This window comes from Balaenoptera ricei, chromosome 9 (genome assembly GCF_028023285.1).
Source record: "Balaenoptera ricei isolate mBalRic1 chromosome 9, mBalRic1.hap2, whole genome shotgun sequence".
Taxonomy (NCBI): domain Eukaryota; kingdom Metazoa; phylum Chordata; class Mammalia; order Artiodactyla; family Balaenopteridae; genus Balaenoptera; species Balaenoptera ricei.
Window position 1 is genome coordinate 7,260,810 of NC_082647.1, and position 19,967 is coordinate 7,280,776.

At 51.8% G+C, this 19,967-nt stretch overlaps 1 protein-coding gene across 1 annotated transcript; it reads right to left on the reverse strand.

Annotated features, from left to right (window-relative positions):
• Positions 1–1,893: 1,893 nt before the first annotated feature.
• ZNF783 (zinc finger protein 783) lies at positions 1,894–17,283 on the reverse strand. The gene is made up of 7 exons (XM_059933129.1): positions 17,148–17,283; positions 13,748–14,149; positions 13,541–13,667; positions 13,249–13,377; positions 8,052–8,180; positions 6,863–6,973; positions 1,894–5,076 (listed from the first exon to the last, which is right to left on the reverse strand). Exons 1-7 carry the CDS (start codon positions 17,169–17,171, stop codon positions 4,235–4,237), a joined length of 1,764 nt encoding a protein of 587 aa, XP_059789112.1. The 5' UTR covers positions 17,172–17,283; the 3' UTR covers positions 1,894–4,234.
• Between the last annotated feature and the right edge of the window lie 2,684 nt (positions 17,284–19,967).

The window sequence follows — 19,967 nt, forward strand, 5'->3', positions numbered from 1 at the left end:
TGCCACGGGAGGTGGAAAATGTACCATGTATTACTAGAAGTAATAAAATAAGAAATTCATGAATGCCTCAGTGGGGAAAGCTGATATTTAATGGAAACATTCCTGGAAATGGAACTCTGCTAGAACTTGACTCAAAACCTATCCTGCCACTTGAATCCTGTGCATTTTGCGAGGATGAAATGCACTGTAGGTACGGGAAAGCACTCAGGAAGCATTATATTGGCACGTATTACATCACTAAAACAAATATCAAGGCTGTGGACCAAGGATCATAATGTTTATAAACCAAAGACTGTGATTAATCCAATTCTGTGCACCTGAGGTCCCCCCAACACCTCCTCCATAAAAGCACTTAGCCAAGTGTCCCACACGTGCTAGGGACTGGTCACCACACACTTGTCCCTTCCTTCCTTCACAGCATAACTGTGCCACCTCTGAGTCTGGTCTCTGACCGGTATAAGGTGTAGCCTAGAGGAGGCAGACCCCACTTCCACAGATGAGGGACAAAACAGCTTATCTCCCCACAGTGCGCTGTCACAAATCTGGCATCCAGGAATGTATCTAAAACCATCTCAAAGTTATGTCCACCAGGAGATGACTCCTCTGCCTTCAGAGACATAGAAAAATCTCATCTTGATAGTTCTTGTCACACAGGCCAGGGATGGCCTCAAACTTGAGCCTGAGACACTAACCAGAAGTCCTCTATGACGCAGACCCCCTCTTAGCAGCAATGGGAGGGACACTCTGGGGAATTTCAGAAAAGAGTGAGCAGGCACCCAAATACATTCTGATAGGAATCAGAGTTCAGACCTAGAAGAGCTTTACACGACCCTCACAGCCAGAGGCAAGACTGCTGACAGGAGGAAGCCAAGGGTCTAGACTGGAGTGGAAATAAGGTCACGAGACAATAGCACTGATCTTAGCTTGGGAAAGGGATGAGAATGGGGTCACGGTCTCCCTGAGATGATCATTTCAGGGGATGGGGGCTGGAAGACAGGTGCAGGAGGGGGGCCCTGGAGTGTCTCTGGAGTGAGGATGGTCACGGTCCATCCGCCCCACACACCCATCCTGAGCCCCTGAGCCGGGTCACAGAACGTCAGGCTGGCGGAAACCTCGGAAACATTGTGGTTTAGTCTATAGGCGAGCAAACCGGGGCCAAGAAAGGAGAAGGGATTTTATCGTGTGACCTCAGACAGCTCCCCTCAGGCCCTTCGGCCTCAAGCGTCTTTTTTCCTAGATCCTCTACCCAGGTTGAGCCTCCCCAATTCCAGGAGGGGCGGGGTGAGGGCAGGACATCCTCTCTGAGTGTCGCCCTCACCTGAGACGGGCCGCCTGGGCCATGGCCTGGCACTGTCCGGCCGGGCCGGGCAGTCGTCGCCGCCGCCGCTGCCGCCGCCGCCGCCGCCGGGCGGCCCACGCAGGCCAGCCCCCGGCCTCTCTGCAAGCTCTCCCGTGCTCTCGCGGCCGTCGGGCCGGGTTGCTCCAGACGCGCGGGAACTAAAGGACCGGGACGAGCAGCAGCAACGGAACCACGCGGGCGCGGGGCACGCTGCCTCAGGCCACGAGCTGGGCCCCACCCCGCCACCCGGAGGCGGCTCCCCATTGGCCAGACCGGGAAGCTCCGCCCCCGCCCCTTGCGCGGGCGACCCCGGCAGCCCGGAGCCTGCCCCCCATTGGCCGGCCCGGAGACCCCGCCCCCGCGGCGAGCGCCAGGGCTCTGTGGGCGCGGGGCAGGGGTGGGCGCCACTTCCGTGGGAGCGCCCGGCGCGAGGGCCGCTTTCAAGCGCGAATGCGGACTCGAGCTCGTGCCGAGCAGCCCACCCACGTGGTGGGCGGGGACTTCCCGCACCGCCGCGGATTCCCAGAGAGCAGGAACCAGGTCACGTGCACGTATGGAGTACAACATATTTATTGAGCACTGATGGGGCCACCAAGGTTCCACCACCCTCACAGTTCTTAAGGGCCTTTAACACCAGAACCCCAACTTTGCTTTACAAATGAGGAACCCGAGACCCAGAGCTGGGAATGAGTCTGGGGTCAAACCAGGCTCCATCCTCCCAGGTCACGCAGCCTCCGTTGACTCATTTTAGTGTAAAGAATGTGCTTTGAACACCTATTGAGTGCCAGGCAAACTCACAGGGCCTAGCCGGGAGCCTGGCACATTGAATGCTTTGGAAGAAGAGGAGCATCACTGCACAGTGATTGCTGCTTCTGTTAGAGTTTGTGTATTTACACAGGGCATTAAGCATTAGAAAAGCCTGGAAACTCTGAGCCCTGAGGCCTTCCAAGGAAACACCTGAGACTAGCTCTTGCAGCTGAGGGCTAAGCTCTCAGCAGCTTCACTAGCACCACATCCTGTCTGAGCACTTGCTGACAGCCCAGCCCTAACTGTGGGGCCCTGGCAAGGGCTGGGGGATACCAGAGCAGACAAACACAATCTATGGCAGGGAAGGGTGGCACCTCTCCCAAGCCCAGAGGAGCTTGGCTGAGCGGTCACTGACGTGTATACTCTTGCCCCAGAGATGACAGCAATGTTTCCATCTGCCCCCAACCCTGTTCAGGACTTTAGGAGAGGTACGAGGGTCAGAGGGGGGCAAGATGAAGTGGCACAGCCAGGGACCCAGGCACCTGGAAGCAGGCCTGAACACTGGACGCTTCACATAGTGCCGGATAAATAAGACAACAATCAGAAGTGCTGAGGACCCATCACTCCAGCTTCAAAATCACCCAGACCAAGGGCTGGTCTATAGGGAGCACCCAAAGTGGTGTGATTTAAGAGGCACAAGAAGCTAGCTGCCATCAAGACTTCTCCATGGGGCCCAATGCTATTGCCCAAACCTCCACAGTTTGAACCTCATTGCTTTGGTGAGAATTTGTTCCACTGAGGTACAAAAGGCTCCTGGGGGATATAGCCCAAAGGGAAAGTCTTACCTCACTGAACCCATGGGACCTTCCACTCACTCCAGAAAATAAAGGTCCTTCTTGAGTGATTCTGACTGGGAAGAGGGCTGGAGATCAACATGAAAGAGAAAGGGGGCCCTGAACTTGAAAGGAAGGTCAAAATCAGGCTTCCTATTTGTCCGGCTGCCTCTAAATCTATTATGACCCTGACAACTCTAAGGTGAGGTAGGATGCACTGGGGTCATTACCACCTTCGACAGACAAGTAACACGAGGATGGAGGTGGTTAAAAGATTCACCTAGATCTCCTGGCCTAACTCTGCCATGAGCCCCAAGTTCTAGAAGACAACCCTCTCCTCTAATGTGACAAATCAGGCCTGGCAACCCCACAGTCCATGTGGGCTGACCAGCCTCACTCAGACCAGGATCCTCCTCTCGGGAGGCACTTCCTGGGCCCGCTCTGCACCTGACCTCCCCCACGCCCCCAGGTGTCGGGGTGGGGTCCAGTCCATGGAGCGCGCACACCCGTGAACACTGAGACCCTGGGGGAAATGTCATCCACTCCAGGCTGCAGTTCCCCGCTCTCAGCTGATTACCAAAGGCAATCATGGATGTGAACACCCACTGCGGAAAGGACCAGGAATACTGGGAATCAGTCTAGGCCAAGGAACACACACCTGGGAAGACACCTGGTTTCCAGGGCAGCAGCCAACAGGCATTCCCAGGCTGGTCTGGACAGTCCCTCTGCCATCCCCACACACAAGGAGGTCGCAGAATAATCCCTGCCCCTCAGGAGTTCTTGGTCCCCTTTACAACCACACACAATACTTACAGAAGCACTTAGAAAATCTCCATTAAAAACAAGTTTCAAAATAACAGTAGGAAACTCAAATTTCCAGTGCCTATTCTTCAGGCTGTCCACTCTGCTGTTTCTCGTGTTGACAGAAGGCCAAGACCTCTGTGTATAAAGTCAAACCCCAGGCTCTCCGTGTCTCGAACACCACCTACTAGAAAGGCCATGGCCTCTGGTCCTGTTGCCTGTCCATGGTACCCGTCAAAGGCCCCCACCAAAGCTTGGCATCCCCTAAGCCTTAGTGGCTCCTGTATAAGTCAGGAATGTAGAAAAGGCAGCAGAGTGACAAACTTAGGAAACTGAGGCATCTGGCACGCATACACTCTGTCATCAAAAAGGCCACTGCTTCCCATTTGAATGAAGGGAAAAAAGATCTCTCCAAAGCCATCCCAGAAGGAGGAACCAGCATCAGGCACAAGTGGAAAGGCTCCGCCGGCGGAGAGGTGGTCCTGCAGGAGGTGCCCCGCAGGCTGCTGCCCGGTCAGCCCTCCTCGGAGTGGCTGGGCCCTGCCAGCAGCGGGCTGCCCAGGCGGGCGGGGGTGACCGGAACGTGCGGGCCGCCCTGGCCGCGCGCGTGCGTCTGCATGTGGACCGCCAGGTGGTGGTTGCGGTTGAAGGCGCGGCCGCACTCCGGGCACGGGTAGGGCCGCTCGCCCGTGTGGATGCGCTGGTGCCGGAAGAGGTCCGAGGGCCGGCGGAAGGCCTTGCCGCAGTAGGGGCAGGCGGGCCAGCCCTGGCTGTCGCCTGTGTGCAGGCGCTGGTGCAGCAGCAGGCTCTTCCGCTGCTGGAAGAAGCGCAGGCACTCGCTGCAGTGGTACACCTTGGCGGCCGCCGGCCTCCGCCCCACGAAGCAGCGGCGGCCCTCGGGCCCCTCTGGGAGCCAGCGGATGACGGGGCCGGGCACCACCACCTCCCCCGGCTCCAGCGCGGGGTGGGCACGTGCCCCGGCCCCGGAGGCCGAGCCGCCCCGGGCCTCGCCGCGCTGCTGCTCCTCCTCCGCGTGGGTCCGCTGGTGAATGGTCAGGTTGATCTTCAAGCGGAAGCTCTGTCCGCAGTCAGGGCAGGGGAAGGCCCGCTCTCGCCGGCGGGGGAGGATGCGAGGCGGCTCGCCCCCCGGCCCCGGTGCCCCCGGTGGCAGAGGGTCCCCTGCCCGCGCCCTGGGCACGGCCCCCGAGTGAGGCCGGCCGGAAGCCCCGGTCCTGCTCCTGGGCCCTTTGGGGAGTCTACACTCTGGCTGGCTCGGGGACTCCCCCAGGTACAGCTGCTCAGGCATCATCTCGTCCTCAGATTGTGCTTCCGTCTTGATGACCATGCCGCCACCACCTGGCAAATGGAGTCTGCGTTGATTTCAAGCGGGCCACACCGGCCCGGCCCCCACCCGGGCCACAGACCCAGTCCTGGCCTCCCAGCGTGGCTCAAGCCACACCAGCCCCGCCCGCCCCCGCCTTCCCTGGGCCCCTCCTCCTCGCAGTGCTCCCGGTCAGAGCAGGGAAACACTGTTGCAAAACCAGGACTGGGGTCAGGGGTCAGACCGGGGAGGCAGATGGGGGGGGGAAAATGAAAGGCAGACAAAGGGAGGCCTATGTCCCGGGCCCTGAGGCATGCTGACCATGCGGGAGCCCCGAAGTTCTGACGACTTTAGTTCTGATCTATGGATGACGATGAGCCCTGAGGGCCATGACTGCCCCCAGACTAGTAAGAGGCTTCGGGCCTGGAGGTGGTGGGTGACTTAGCCCCCCTCAGAGCTACGCAGCCAAGTAACAAATCCACACCGAGCGTCCACCACCTGCCCGGCACCATGCTCTCAGGTGACGCAAAGCAGGCACGAGTCCTGGGCTTCCCGGCTGGGCCTCAGTGTGGGTCACACTTGACTCTGAGGCGGGGCTGAGGCAGCGACAGGTGGTCTCAGCAGCAGCTCCGGGGGTCCCTGTCGCTGAGGAGGCCGGTCCTGGCCTCAGAGCCCTGCCTGGAACCCGGCATTCTCCCACACCCTCCAGCTGCCACTCACCTCTGGTCTCCTCTGGAGCCAGCCCCCCACCAGCACCCACCATCCCCCAGGATCCGGCAGCCTCACAGTCACACAGTCTGCTAGTCACACAGTCTGCTCAACGGTGACAGAGAACCTTGCCCGCTGCCTATTAGAATGAAAACCTTCAGCCCTCATTAGGCAACTTCCAAGGTCCAAGACAAGAGTGATTTCTATTCTTGCTGAAGCCTGAGCTTAAACCGCAAGCCAGGAGGCCACTGAGGAAGAGAGCCCTTAACTGGTGAACCTCCAGGGCAGCACCCGACAGCAAGACCTTGGGTTCTCTGCTCACCGCTCACCCAGTAATCCTCACAAATTAACTCATGGCAGAACTTTTTTTCTATGTCAGAAATGACCCACTGTTTTTAATTCAGTCCTCCAGCTACAGAATCGTTAAGTCTAAGAATCATGTAAACTTTGAGGTAAAACCTTGTTGCATTGAAGAGGCCCCCATGGTGGTCCTGGGCTTAGAAATTAGTGAGGGTCTCAGGCCCTCTCCTCTGTGAAGGTCAAGGCTCCCAGATCTCTCCATCTGCAGCCCATCTGCAGCCACACCACAACCCCAAGGCGGGCCCGGATCTCATGCCTGCCTCCCACTGAAGCAGGTACCAGGATGGAATGGGAGGAGAGCTGGATCCCTTTCTATTGGGCCAAAATAGGCAATAATCGCTTTCTTTTTTCCTGCTTATCAGGATGTAAGCCCGGTTTATAGAAAACGCACAGACTCTAAGCAGGAAGAGCTAAATTTAAATCACAGGCCTCCACACTCCAGCTGCAAGACGTGAGAGGCTGTGAGGCTGGGCCACTTCACAGGGTGGCTGCGAGGAGGCCACGCCTGGTGGCACACAGCTTGTTTTAAGCAGCACCTTTCCAGCCAGACCAGACCACGATGGGGGGAGAACAGGACCATAGGTGATCTGGGTCCCCAGAGCCCCAGGGAAGTAACACTTGGGGGGTGAGGGAGGGAGCCCTCAGGAGGAAACCCCTCACCAGGTCCATCATGCAACCCCTACCCACTCCCAAAGGGCCCCCGAGTTCCTCTGGGGCTCTGCTGTGGCCACGGGGCCTCTTCCCTTCACTCACCTGGCCCCATGCCGGGCAGGATGTCCCTGGGAGGGGAGGTGGGTGACTCCCCATCTGAAGATTCTTCCTCCCGTTTAACCGAGGACAAAACGCTAGTGCTGGCTAGCGGTCCTGTGAGAGAGAGTCCCATGAGGGCCTTTCCCAACAGCAGGCTCCCACAGGGAGACCCAGCCATTCCCTAGCAGGCCCAGGACACGCTCAAGCGCCTGCGGCCCAGGAAGAGGGAGCGCCGGGTTCTGTCCCAAGGGTGGCAGGTGCCCCACCCCGCAGCCTCTGCTCAGAGATGGGCGGAGACCAGGGAAGGCCACACCCCCAATTCCCATGCAGGTGGTGCTAACAACTGGCCCCTCTGCACCTGGGGGTCACCCTGATGGGCCTCAAAAGGACAGAGGGTTTGGGGAGGCCCCAGGGCACAGCACCAGGTTTGCAACAGAGCAAGGACAATGAGAAGGTCCTAGTCCTCTCACACACCGGCTGGGAAGGATGGACACAGGGAAGCGGGGATGGGGGTGTCACCTCCAACTGCAGGGGCCCATATTCAGTGGGGAAGATGCACAGAAGTAACTGGATAGAAAGCAACCCAGAGACTGAACGGTCGGGCCGGCAGGAGGGGGACACCAAGCCAGCACAGAGCAGTCTGGAGACAGAAAACAAGGCTCTGGGTTACCTGCCAAGTGCTATGCTAAATGCCCCCTGAATATACTCCATTTTTGTGACAGAATGGGCAAGAATTTCCTTTAAACAAAAGCAGAGAACACTGGAAGCGGTGACTGGAGCTTCACCGGTCTTCAGAAGAGGACACTCACCGAGGAACACACATGCTGGCACTCTGCTAGGCATACGACACGTACTGCCCCATTAACGGGACTGTCTTAAGAACCCTGAAGAGACCCAATGTCCCCCTCCTGTGCCCTTCCCCTCACTCCAGCCCGATCAGTGTACCTGGCCCCCAACATACCTAAGTAACCCATACCTTTGCTTAGACTGTTTTCTCCTGCTGAAAATACCCTATGCTCCCAGCAAAATCTACCTCTAAGGCCTGTCTCAGGGGCCCCTTTTCCAGGAAGCCTGTCCAGCCTTGCCCGGCCCGGCCCAGCCCCCAGCCATCTCTCCCCGCCTCGAGCTGCAGCACTTATGCTCAGTACCACCTGTCTGGTCCTGTCCACACGGCTGCCCGGGGCTCACTCACCGGTGCTCGTTTCAGGTGGGGTCACTCTTGTTTCTGAGTCCTGCTGGTGCTTGGAGGTCTGACCTTCTTTTGGCTCCTTCTGGGCAGGGCTGACTGGGCTGGAGATGTGCTCTGGGTATGGAGGAAGGCCTGGGGAATGCAAATCAGTGACACTACGGACAACGCAGAGGTCTCCCAGGAGCCTCTGGGGAGTGGCTAAATGCAGTCACCTGGAGCATCAGGTCAAACACAGGGTATGATAATTAAGTGAACTTTACTGATCGTCTAGTAACTAGATTCTAGACTAAAGCCTCCATGTCTGAGAAAAGGAAATGGTATATGTAGCCTGTTAAGTTATCCGATAGTACCACACAGGTCATGACACAGCAGGACCAAAGATCTGGCTTTTTAAGGACTCCTGGCTCAGAACATTTCAACGGTAGTTCCCAATGCCAAGTCCTCCACCAGGCTGGTATATAAAGATCCCCTGGGAAGCACCCCCAAGATTCTTATCAGTTAGTTCGGGGTGGGCCTAGGAAGTATGCATCTTTAAAAAGCTTCCTAGGGGAGGGGGCTTCCCTGGTGGTGCAGTGGTTGAGAGTCCGCCTACCAATGCAGGGGACGCGGATTCGAGGATTCAAGCCCTGGTCCGGGAGGATCCCACATGCCGCGGAGCAACTGGGCCCATGTGCCACAACTACTGAGCCTGCACTCCAGAGCCCACATGCCAAGAGCCCGTGCTTGGCAACGAGAGAAGCCACTGCGATGAGAGGCCTGCACACCACAACGAAGAGTAGCCCACTCGCCGCAACTGGAGAAGGCCCGCATACAGCAACGAAGACCCAACGCAGCCAAAAATAAATAAATAAAATAAATAAATGTATTAAAAAAAAAAGCTTCCTACGGGCAAAGACATGAATATTGCACAGAATAAAAAATTAAAATGGCCATAAACAAAGCTACACTGTTACCATGGCCAGACAGACACTACAAGAAAACTACAGACCAATATCCCAATATGAACAAAATGCTAGCAAACCGAATTCACCAGCATATTAAAAGGATTAAATATCATAACCAAGTGGAGTTTATTCCTGGAATGCAAGGATGGTTCTACATGTGAAACTGGATCAATGGAATACACATTAAGAGAATGAAGCGGGGGAAAAAAAACCACATGATCGTCTCAGCTGATGCAGAAAAAACATTTGACAAAATTCAACACCTGTTTATGAAAAAACTACTCAAAAAACTAAGAGTAGAAGGAAACTACCTCAATATAATAAAAGCCTTAATAAGGAAGGAAATTCTGACATATGCTACAACATAGATGAACCTTGATGATACTGTGCTAAGTGAAATAAGCCAGTCACAAAAAGACAAACAGTGTATGATTCCACTTATATGAAGTACTTAGAGTACTCAAATTCATAGAGACAGAAAGTAGAACTGTGGTTGCCGGGGACTGAGAAAGGGGGGGAGTGATATTGTTTGATGGGTACAGAATTTCAGTAAAAGAATAAAAGAGATGAATGGTGGTGATGGTTGCACAACATGGTGAATGTATTTAATATCACTGAACTGTATACTTATAAACAGTTAAAATGGTAAATTTTATGTTATATGTATTTGACTAAAATAAGAAAAAAAAAGTGCTAATGCACAGCACAATATAGATGAGCCTTGAATACATTATGCTAAGTGAAAGAAGACAGACACAAAAGACCACATACTATATGATTCCATTTACGTGACATGTCCAGAATAGGCAAATCTACAGAGTCAGAAAGCAGATTTGTTGTTGCTTATGGCTGGGGGGCTGGGAAGGGGTTCAGGGTGATAGCTGAAATATACAGAGCTTGTTTTTGAGGTGACAAAAATGTTATAAAATTGACTGTGGTGTTGGCTGCACTTATCTATGAATATGATAGAAAGCACTGAATTGTATACTTTAAATGAGTGAATTGTATGGTCTGTGAATTATTTCTAATAAATCTATTTTTTTTTAACTACACTGAAGTACTTCTTACCTATTATGCAGACAAAAATCCTACAAGTCTGACCACATTCTCTAGTGGCAAGGCTGTGGGGAAAGAGGCCCTCTTTCACAATGCTGATGGGAATGTAAATGATACAACCCCTATGGAGGGGGATTTGGTGATAAATTCTTTAAAAATTGCATATTCATTTACCTTTGACCCAGCAGTCCAGTTTCTGGGATCCTATCCCAAAGATACACTGACAAAAATATGAACTGATTTATGCACAAGATATTCCCTACAGCATTATTTATATCAGCAATATACTGGCTATTCCCCAAATAATCCATCAGTGAAGACTGGTTAAATAAACTATGGTATATCACACCATGGAACATTCCATATTCACACAAAAAATGAGGAAGATCTCTACATACTGCTATGAAGTATTTCGAAGACAAATAGTATGGGGGAATACAAAGGTATCTATGTATTACTGATATTTTCAAGAGGAAACACTGGAGTATAAACAAGAAGTTAATAAAAATGGTTATCTATAGGGAGAGGGAGGGGACAAGGGTGGAAATGAGACCTCCCTGAGTGTATCCTGTTAAATCATTTTGACTTTGCAACCATGTCTTACGTGTTCAAAAAGTTAAACTAAATCAAAAGTAAAAAGAGCCATTGCTAAAAATCTAAAATTAAGCATGGGCTTTCCTGGTGGCACAGTGGTTAAGAATCTGCCTGCAGGGGACACGGGTTCGAGCCCTGGTCTGAGAAGATCCCACATGCCGCGGAGCAACTAAACCTGTGTGCCACAACTACTGAAGCCCGCGTGCCTAGAGCCCGTGCTCCGCAACAAGAGAAGCCACCGCAATGAGAAGCCCCCTCAATGAGAAGCCCGCGCACCGCGATGAAGAGTAGTCCCTGCTCGTTGCAACTAGAGAAAGCCCGCACGCAGCAACGAAGACCCAACGCAGCCAAAAATAAATAAATTAAATAAATAAATAAAAATAAATAAGTAAAATTAAGCAGAAACAAAAAAAACTTAACTGTTTATCAAGTTGGTGGCATAACCACATAGAAAAAATAATTATTTCAAGTGACTTTAAAAGGCATTATTTTGTCTATTAAGTCCTATATGAAATATGCATTCAGATGACAAAAAGAGCTGCAAAGAAATCTCAAATTTTAATTAGAAGTGTAATTGTTAGTGTAATATTGACTCAATTATTTGACATTATTTCCAAATTATTATTATTCCAAATAAGATATTATAGGATAATGAAATGTTAAGATTTGGATATAAGATAATACAAATAAGTAATTATGCTAATATAGTGAGGAATTTAAGATGTCCATGTAAAAGTGACATACAAGTATAAAATCAAAGGACATTAAATTTGAATTAGAAATATCATTACGAACTCATGACTTTTTTCTTCTCAAAAATACATATTTTCTGAGAAGGCTTAGAAGTAATGCCAAAAATTAGCAACTACTGGCACTCATACTGCAGTCTCTGAATACCATTCCTTATTGAAAGAAATAAAACTTCTTGGAGAAACTCTTATTCCAGGTCTGGGGAAGGAAATGTACAAGATGAAACTAGAACATCTTATGGTGTCTGAACGCCATCAAAGTTACATCAAAATGACCTATAGGTCAACTTGAAGGGGCTCCCAAGAGCTAAAAATGGGACAACTTAAGCATGAAAATAATGGCTGCAAAGGACTGCATGTATAAAATACTCAACAATCTATGAAGTCATAATAATAACAAAAAAAAAAAAGAAAGAAAAGCCCAAGTACTGGTCACCTTTGGAGGCGTCTAAGGAAGCAACTCTTCATTCTAAAAACTGATGAAGGGAAAGAATTAAGCACCTATCCTGCCTTTTCTGTACAGACTATATTTCAAGGTAACTAAAAGAGATAGGGAAATTCTTTATAAAAGAATTTCAGCTATTAGGTGCAAAAGTAATGACCAAATTTCACCATTTTGCAACCCCTAATAAAATAATGAATCCAGGCAACAATCTTCAATGGCTAATAAAATCATTAGGTGAAAAGTTGATGGGGAACTTTGTAACAGAAGGATAAGGCTCACAATCAGAAAAAGAAAGGCAACTGGGTAAGACCTGAAGCCATAAGACTCCTAGTAGAAAACATAGGCGCTAAGCTCTTCGACATCAGTCTTGGCAACGATTTTTTGGATTTGACGCCAAAAGCAAATATAAACAAGAGAGAATACATCAAACTAAAAAGCTTCTGCACAGCAAGGGAAACCATCAACAAAATGAAAATGCAACCTACTGAATGGGAGAAAATATTTGCAAGTCATACATCTGATAAGGGGTTAACATCCAAAATATATAAAGAACTCACACAACTCAACAGCAAAAAAAATCTAATTAAAAAATGGACATTAGATCTGAATGGACATTCTTCCAAAGAAGACATACAGACGGACAACCGGCATATGAAAAGATGCTCAACATCACTAACCATCAGGGAAATGCAAATCAAAACCACAATGAGATATCACCTCACATCTGTTAGAATGGCTATTATCAAAAAGACAAGAAATGACAAGGATGTGGAGAAAAGGGAACCCTTGTACCCTGTTGGTGGGAATGTAATTTGGTGCAGCCACTATGGAAAACAGTATAGGGGTTCCTCAAAAAACTAAAAATAGAACTACCATATGATCCAGCAATCCCACTTCTAGGTATTCTTTCAAAGAAAACAGAAACACTAACTCAGAAAGATATCTGCACCCTGATGCTCACGGCAGCACTATTTATATACAATAGCCAAGATATGGAAACAACTGAAGTGTCCACTGATCGACGAATGGATAAAGAAAATGTCACATATACATACAATGGAATATTATTCAGCCACAAAAAAGAATGAAATCTTGTCATTGGCGACAACCTTGACGACATTATGCTAAGTGAAATAAGTCAGAGAAAGACAAGCATTGTATGATCTCACTCATATGTGGAATCTATTAAAAACGAACAAAGAAACAAAAACGAGGTCATAGATACAGAGAACAGATTGGCGGTTGCCAGAGGTGAGGGGTGGAGGTAGGTGAAACGGGTGAAGGGGGTTAGGGCGCGGCCCACCCTGGGTTAAGGGCCTGCGCTCCGTCCTGGCCTCACGGCTCGGAAGCGCGAGAGGCTGGGGACACGGATGGACTGTCCCCAGCCACGCCCCCATCTTGCCCCCACTCACCAGCACCCAGCCTCCTTGGGCATGCGTCCTCTCTGTCACTCGCCTCCTCCTGGCCCCTCGGGCCTTGAGGGCAAGGCTCCTCTCCCCTCTCCATCCGGGTGAGGATGTCTGGTTTGGAGATGGCATAATCTGCACACAGAACAGAGGTAGCTGGGTCAGGACTGCACATCCGCCACTCAGTTGCCCACGGAGACGCAGAGACCCCCAGAGGAACGGAAGCCAAAGCCAAGACCCAGACTGCAGGAGGCCCATCTGTGGACCGAGGCCCAGAGCGCCACCTACACAGCCTTACCCAGGGAGACCAGCGTCTCGTAGTTGCCCCGCATCACGTGCTTGTACAGCTCCTTCTGCCACTCATCCAGCTTGCCCCACTCCGGCTCAGAGAAATACACGGCCACATCATCGAAGGTCACGGGCACCTGGAACCACAGTGTCACGCACGCTCACCCGCACGCTGACGGGCACGGGCTGTCCCACCCACCCCGCGCCCAGGGCTAACCTTGGGGGCCTCGCCCTTGCTGCCCGGCGGCAGCCGCAGGATCCAGAAGTTCCTGTTCCTCAGAAGGTTCTCCACGTTCTCCAGCCGCCTCTGCAGCAGCCCGTACTCCTGCAGCAGGGTCCCCAGCACGGCCCACTTGCCCTCCAGCTGGTTCCCCAGCTCCACGGCCGTCTTCTCGCAGTCGGCCAGCTTCTTCTCGGCCGTCCCCGTCCGGCCCTCCAGAGTCAGCAGGCGGGCCAGGCAGGAATCCACCTTCTTCTCCAAGGCCTGGATGGCGGCCACCACGGTCCACAGCGTGATCTCCGTGGAGTAGAGGTATGAGCTCTTCTCAGCAGCCAGCTGGGGTGATGGAGAAGGCGTCGAAGGCCTTTCATCCCCTGTTTGCTTGTCCCTCTCTCGAGCCTGTCCACAAGAGAAAAGAGAGATGTTATCAGAACTATCCAGTCAAAATGTCCATCTCTAAAAGAAACCTCAGAATGGCACCTGCCCAGGTGAAGCCCCATCTGGGATCCTGAGGACCAGTCAGGCAGCCGGGGATGGGGAGGGGAGACATCCAGCCTCTAGGACAGGAAACACTGGCTGGACCAGGGTGTTAGCAAGTGGGAAACAGGAGGACAGGCATGGCCCAAGCGGGAAAGCAGCTGTGGCCTCACACAGGTGACTTCCTCCCGGGTCTCAGTCTCCTCCTCCGAAACTCAGAAGCTCTGCAGGCAAACAACCCGAGTGCAGCTGGCAGCTCCACTACTCACGAGCTGGCTGACTTTGGCAAGGTTTGTTAAGCATTTCAGCTTCAATCCCACATCTATAAAACGGGGGTAATAACAGTGCCTACATGATAGGATTGTGAGAATTAATGGTACAATCTTTGTAAAAAGCACTTAACAATGTCCAGCACATGGCAAATACTCCATAAATGTGAGCCCTGTGTTGTTGATCATGAGGAAGATGTTGATGACGATGGTGGTTCTGACTCAGGGATGCAGCAGTTCATATGGCCTTTTTCCTCCACCTCTTTCATTACAATGTCCTTCAGCATCTCGGGAAAGAGCTCCTGCAGTGCCTCAGCTTACCTTGGTGCGTGATGACAAGGCCTCAGTCCCAGTTCATCTCGCTAAAAGCCTTGTTGGAAAGGTGAATTGACACTTCATCCCTTCACTGCACTCATGCTCATGGTCAAATCACCATCAAGTCGTATCCGTGTAACTGCTGAAACTATCTCAAATCCATCCTCTTTTCTCCTTCTCTGCTGTGACTAGTCCAAGTCCCAACCATCTTTCCCCCAAACCACTGCAATCCTGCCCAGCTGGTTTCCCCAGTTCGCCCTTCTCCCCCCACAATACACTTTCCACAGGGTGATCAGTAATCTTTTAAATACACAGACTAGATCATTTTAGTCCCCGATCAACAGCTTCCCAGTGTACCCAAAATAAAACCTAAACTTCTTATCGTATCCCAGCCTACCTCCCTGACCTTATATCCTCCTGGGTATCAACTACACTCCAGCTACCCCGGTCTCCTTGGATTCCTGTGATGCACCCAGCTCTCTCCTCCACCTTTGTGTTAGCTCTTCCCACACCTCTCTGTACGCCTGGCTCCCCCTCGTATAAGGCTCCAGCTTAAACACTGCCTCAAAGAGACCTTCACCGACTGACACATCTAACATAGGCCCCCTGCTAGTCCCTTCCTTCACAGCATTAATAATCTATGATCGGGCTTCCCTGGTGGTGCGGTGGTTGAGGGTCCGCCTGCCAATGCAGGGGACACGGGTTCGAGCTCTGGTCTGGGGGGATCCCACATGCCGCGGAGCGGCTGGGCCCGTGAGCCACAATTACTGAGCCTGCGCGTCTGGAGCCTGTGCTCCGCAACAAGGGAGGCCGCGGTGGTGGGAGGTCCGCGCACCGCGATGAGGAGTGGCCCCCGCTCGCCGCAACTGGGGAGGGCCCTGGCGCGGAGGCGAGGACCCAACACAGCCAAAAATAAATAAATAAATAAATAAATTTTAAAAAAAAATCTATGATCGTGCCATGTGTATGCCTGTGTTATGGTTTGCTTCCCCCATGAGAACATAAGCTCCATGATGACGTAAGCTTCTAAAAGACTGCCTCATTCATAGAAGACGCTCAATAAATACCTACTGAATGAGCGATTGACTAAACAATTAAACAACACATTCATTCAATATCAATTACTGAACATCTGTCATAGTAAAGGTGCAATGGGGATGCAGAAAAAAATATGTGGTTCTTCCTTCTCCTGGAGAAAAGTTTTGTACAAAAATAGTCATAATAAATTAAATAACAGTGTGATACCATGGGTTAACGAAAGTTGAGGGCAAATCTGTCCTGTTTGAGGAGTTTCTTGGGATCTCAGGTACTACAAGACAGCAGAGGAAAAGGGGCGGGTGGATAAGAATGGTCAGAAGGAGTACTGAGAAAGTGGCCCTGGGCTAAGTGGGAGCTGAAGAGGTCACTTGTCCCCCTACAGAAAGGCCTTCCTGGGGGCCATAAACCCCAAGAACTCCCATCCTCTTCTCCCTTGCACTCAGAGGACCGTTAAAAAAGCACACACCAAACTCACTAGTTAAAGAGGAAAGTTCCTCCTTAAAAATCATCCACAATAATCAGCATCCAGAAAAATCACGGCTTCAAAAACTTTATTAAGATGTATTAGTAATAGTAGATACCATTTATTGAGCTCTTTACAAATGGTTTTCGAGTATGTCAAAAAAGGACAGAAGATTATTTTCTCCGAATTGGACACACTGCACATTATCAGCCAACATTGTAACATCTGCTAAACTAATCTTTAAAAAAAACCAAACAACAACAAAAGCACCACACCTACAATCCCGCCAGTAAACAGCACTCAACACCTCTTAGGTGTCAGAAGAACACTTGGGCACCTTAAGGGGGGTGTTAACTTCGGAGTCCCAGGTGGGCGTCAGGCTCTGGCCTCTACTAGGTGGGCGACTTCGGACCGCTCCCCGCCCAGAGCCCCAGACTTCGGTTATCAGAACCGAATGGGGCCGGCGCCCCTGCCCCCCTGCCTGCCTCCGGGGCCGCCGGACCTCCAGTGAGACAATGGACGGGGCGGGGAAACAGCCATTCGGTTCAAAGACGAGGGCTTGTCATCTTAAGTGTAACTAGAAAGCCCGGCCTGTCCCCCGACGTCGGGGCCGTCCGCCCGCCGCGCCCGGCCTCGCGTTTGGGCCGCCCGGCCGCTCGGCCTCAAAGCCCAGCCCGGACGAGGGCGGCCAGGCGGCACGAGCGGGCCCGAAGCGCGGGCCTGGGCGGAGGCAGCGCGCGGGCCGCTCGGGCCGCCCAGCCGAGACCCTCGCGGGCCCACGCGGCGGCGGAGTCGGCGGCCTGGCCGGACTGGGCGTCCGCGCGGGGGCGCTTACCGGGGCAGGCGCCGCTTCGGCCATGGCTGCCCGCGTCCTTCTCTCGGCGGTTCTCCTCAGGCCCGGCCTGTCGGGCCCGGCGCGGCGCTGCGCGGCGCGGCGGCGGAGGCGGAGCTGAGCCGCCCAGCCTCGGAGCTCCCGCCGGGCGGCCGCGAGCTGCGTCCGAGCCACGTGCCCCGCCGGCCCTTTAAACAAGAGCTGCGCTCGCGGCCCGGCCCGAGGGCGCGCACAGCGCCCCCTGCAGCCGGAAGGACCGCACGCCCGCGGCCTGCGGCCTTCCGCGCCCACCCGCCCCGGCGGCCGCGGGGGTGTCCCGGGGGGAGCGGGGTGCCCGCCCTCTCCTGGGCCGCGGGAGTCGACGCCGGGCCTCACGCGCCGCGGGGCCCTCCAGACGGGCTCCCGTCGGGCGGTGACGACCCTCGGGCCTGGGCCGGGCGGCGCGGGCCACGCGCGGGGCCGGCACGGTGGGACCCTAACCCCTCTCCGGGGTGCTGGAGGAATCCAGCCAGGGAGCTAATAAAGGAAACGCGCAGGAAACTTCGAAGCTTTGGGGGAAGAAGGTCAGTCATTGCCGCGTAATCTCAACTGTATGCACTTGATTTTACGTTTGAACACCTCTAATGGACCCAAAGTGACTATACATTTTGCCCGGGAAAAGCCAGGGGGGGGGTGGGAGGGATCGATAAGGGTTTTTAAACTTTATTAGTTTTCCAGAACAAATAGAAAGACCTCAGGAAAATTTTATTTCCTTAAAAAAAAAAAAAAAAGCCCCGCCTCCCTCCGCAAACCTCCCTTTGGGGACCCTGGGTCTCCTCCTCCTTCCCTGGGGCCCACCTTCCCAGCAGACACGCGGCTCAAGCATCCTCCGCAGAGTGCTCGGAAGCCCTCCTTGCCACGCCCGGTCTTCACCTGCCCGTCAGCCACCAGCTGGGGATCCTCTGCAGCAAGAGTAAATGCATCACTAATTCAGGCCCTGAGGCATCTTGAATAAACGACTCAGTCTAGGACCTATTTTCCTCATCTGCAACCCACGAGCCTTGCTCTGGAAAACCAGTTAATCACTGAATATAAAGTAAAATATGCTGCATGCCATTTAACTTTTATTTTCTGTCTTTTCTGCATTTCCCAATCATCTCACTCTTTGTCCAACAAGCCCGGAAATTCTTCCCACTAGAAATTACTCTGCAGTTTTCTTTGTGTGTATGCTTTTTGTTTCTTTTCTTAGTATTTTTCTCTTGGGAGGGAGGGAGAAAATGATTTGCCCATGTATTTGATCCCAGCAAAAGTGTGGTCAATCAATATAATAAGAACATAAATAAATTGATACCTTCTCCAAGTAAGGTGCACCTGTAGCATCTGGGGCAAGCTTAGGAAATGTTACTTTAAGGTAACAAGAAGTCAAATCAATATATGGCGTTGTTTATTGTGGAAATCCTTGTTGAAGTAACCTGACCTTAAGACAGTTTGCAAACTTGTGCTGAAGACAGGAAGAGCATCCCTCGGTTCTCAGCAGGGGTTAGTAAGACCAATATATTAAGGATTATAAATTTCTTATAAATTTATAAGTTGTGATCTCCTAAAGTAAGAGTTAATGTCCAAGGCAAACAGAAAGAGTCTGGAAAATGGATTGGAGAGGAAGATGTATTAAACAAGCTTTGTTCAGGGAAGAGTGCTCTAATTTTTGACAGCTGGTCTGAGTTGTTTAGAAGAGTTTCTGTAAGTCAGTATTCAAACTTTAGTGGGCATCATGCTCTCCTGGAGTGCTTGTTAAAATACAGACTGTTGGGCACCGGTCTCAGAGTTTCTAGGCCTGAGGCTGGAGTGGGTAGGAGTCCAGAATTTCATTTCTAACTAGTTGCCATGAAATGCTGATTCTACTCGTTGAATGATCACACTGCCCTGTGCATTAGCTCCCAAAGCTGCCTCTCATTCCCATGCTCTGATTTTATAAATATATTGAACAAAAAATACAAAAACTTGACACCATAATGTGGTTTCCACAGCAGACCAGCCTGGGTGTCAGGCCAGGTGTAGCTCTAATATAAATTAAAATTACTTGCATCCTTCGTTATTAATCTGTCTCCTGTGGATTTGCTCTTTTTTGGATCAGGTCTCCAGGGCCTGAATACCTCTGGGTGAGTTGACAACACTGGATTTCCAAAGTAGAGGCACAGACCTTGTAGGGACAAGGGTGACTCCACCCAGGTGCAGCCCACTCTGACACAGTTGGCCATCGGCCTGTGCTGCAGAAGGTAGGCTGGTCACAAGGTGAGGGCCACTAAAACAACACCTTAGGGTCACGTAGGGTTGGGGGGTGGTCAAGATACTCAAGTGCTAGTGCCCTCAGCCAGGAGATGGGGCAGCTCAGAGAGAGAATTCCTGTGGCCCCTCACCTTACCTTTAAGATTAGAAAGTGGACCCACCCAGAATTGTAAAGTGGTAGGAGGGAAAGTATTAGCAGAGGGAGACCAGAAGTATAACCAAGTCCCCCTTCCTCCACGAAGCCCTCCCTAGTTCAGACAGCACTGAGCTCCCTATCCTGTGAATTCCTGTTACACCTGTTCATTCAGTAAACGTGCGGTGACCATCTATGTGGGAAGCCCCCATGCTCAGAGCTGTGGAATCTGGATACAGTTAAGACCTGGTCCCTGCCTTCAAAGAGCATCGCCTCCTGTTGACTCTACCTCGGTGATCTTGTCCATCACTCTCTTCCCGCTGAAGCTGCACCCAGTCAGATCCTCATTGGCTCTTGCTGTTCTCACTCAAAAACCTTCTAACATATCCCCGACCCCGGCAACAACAAAAGCATGCTGTACCTCT

Excerpts from the sequence above, each read along its gene's own strand:
- ZNF783 (XM_059933129.1), bottom strand. The coding sequence starts at position 17,171 with ATGGCCGAAGCGGCGCCTGCCCCG. Across the intron at positions 13,668-13,747 it reads GCAAGGGCGAGGCCCCCAAG|GTGCCCGTGACCTTCGATGA; the intron begins GTTAGCCCTGGG and ends CTGTGGTTCCAG. Across the intron at positions 13,378-13,540 it reads CGAGACGCTGGTCTCCCTGG|ATTATGCCATCTCCAAACCA; the intron begins GTAAGGCTGTGT and ends TTCTGTGTGCAG.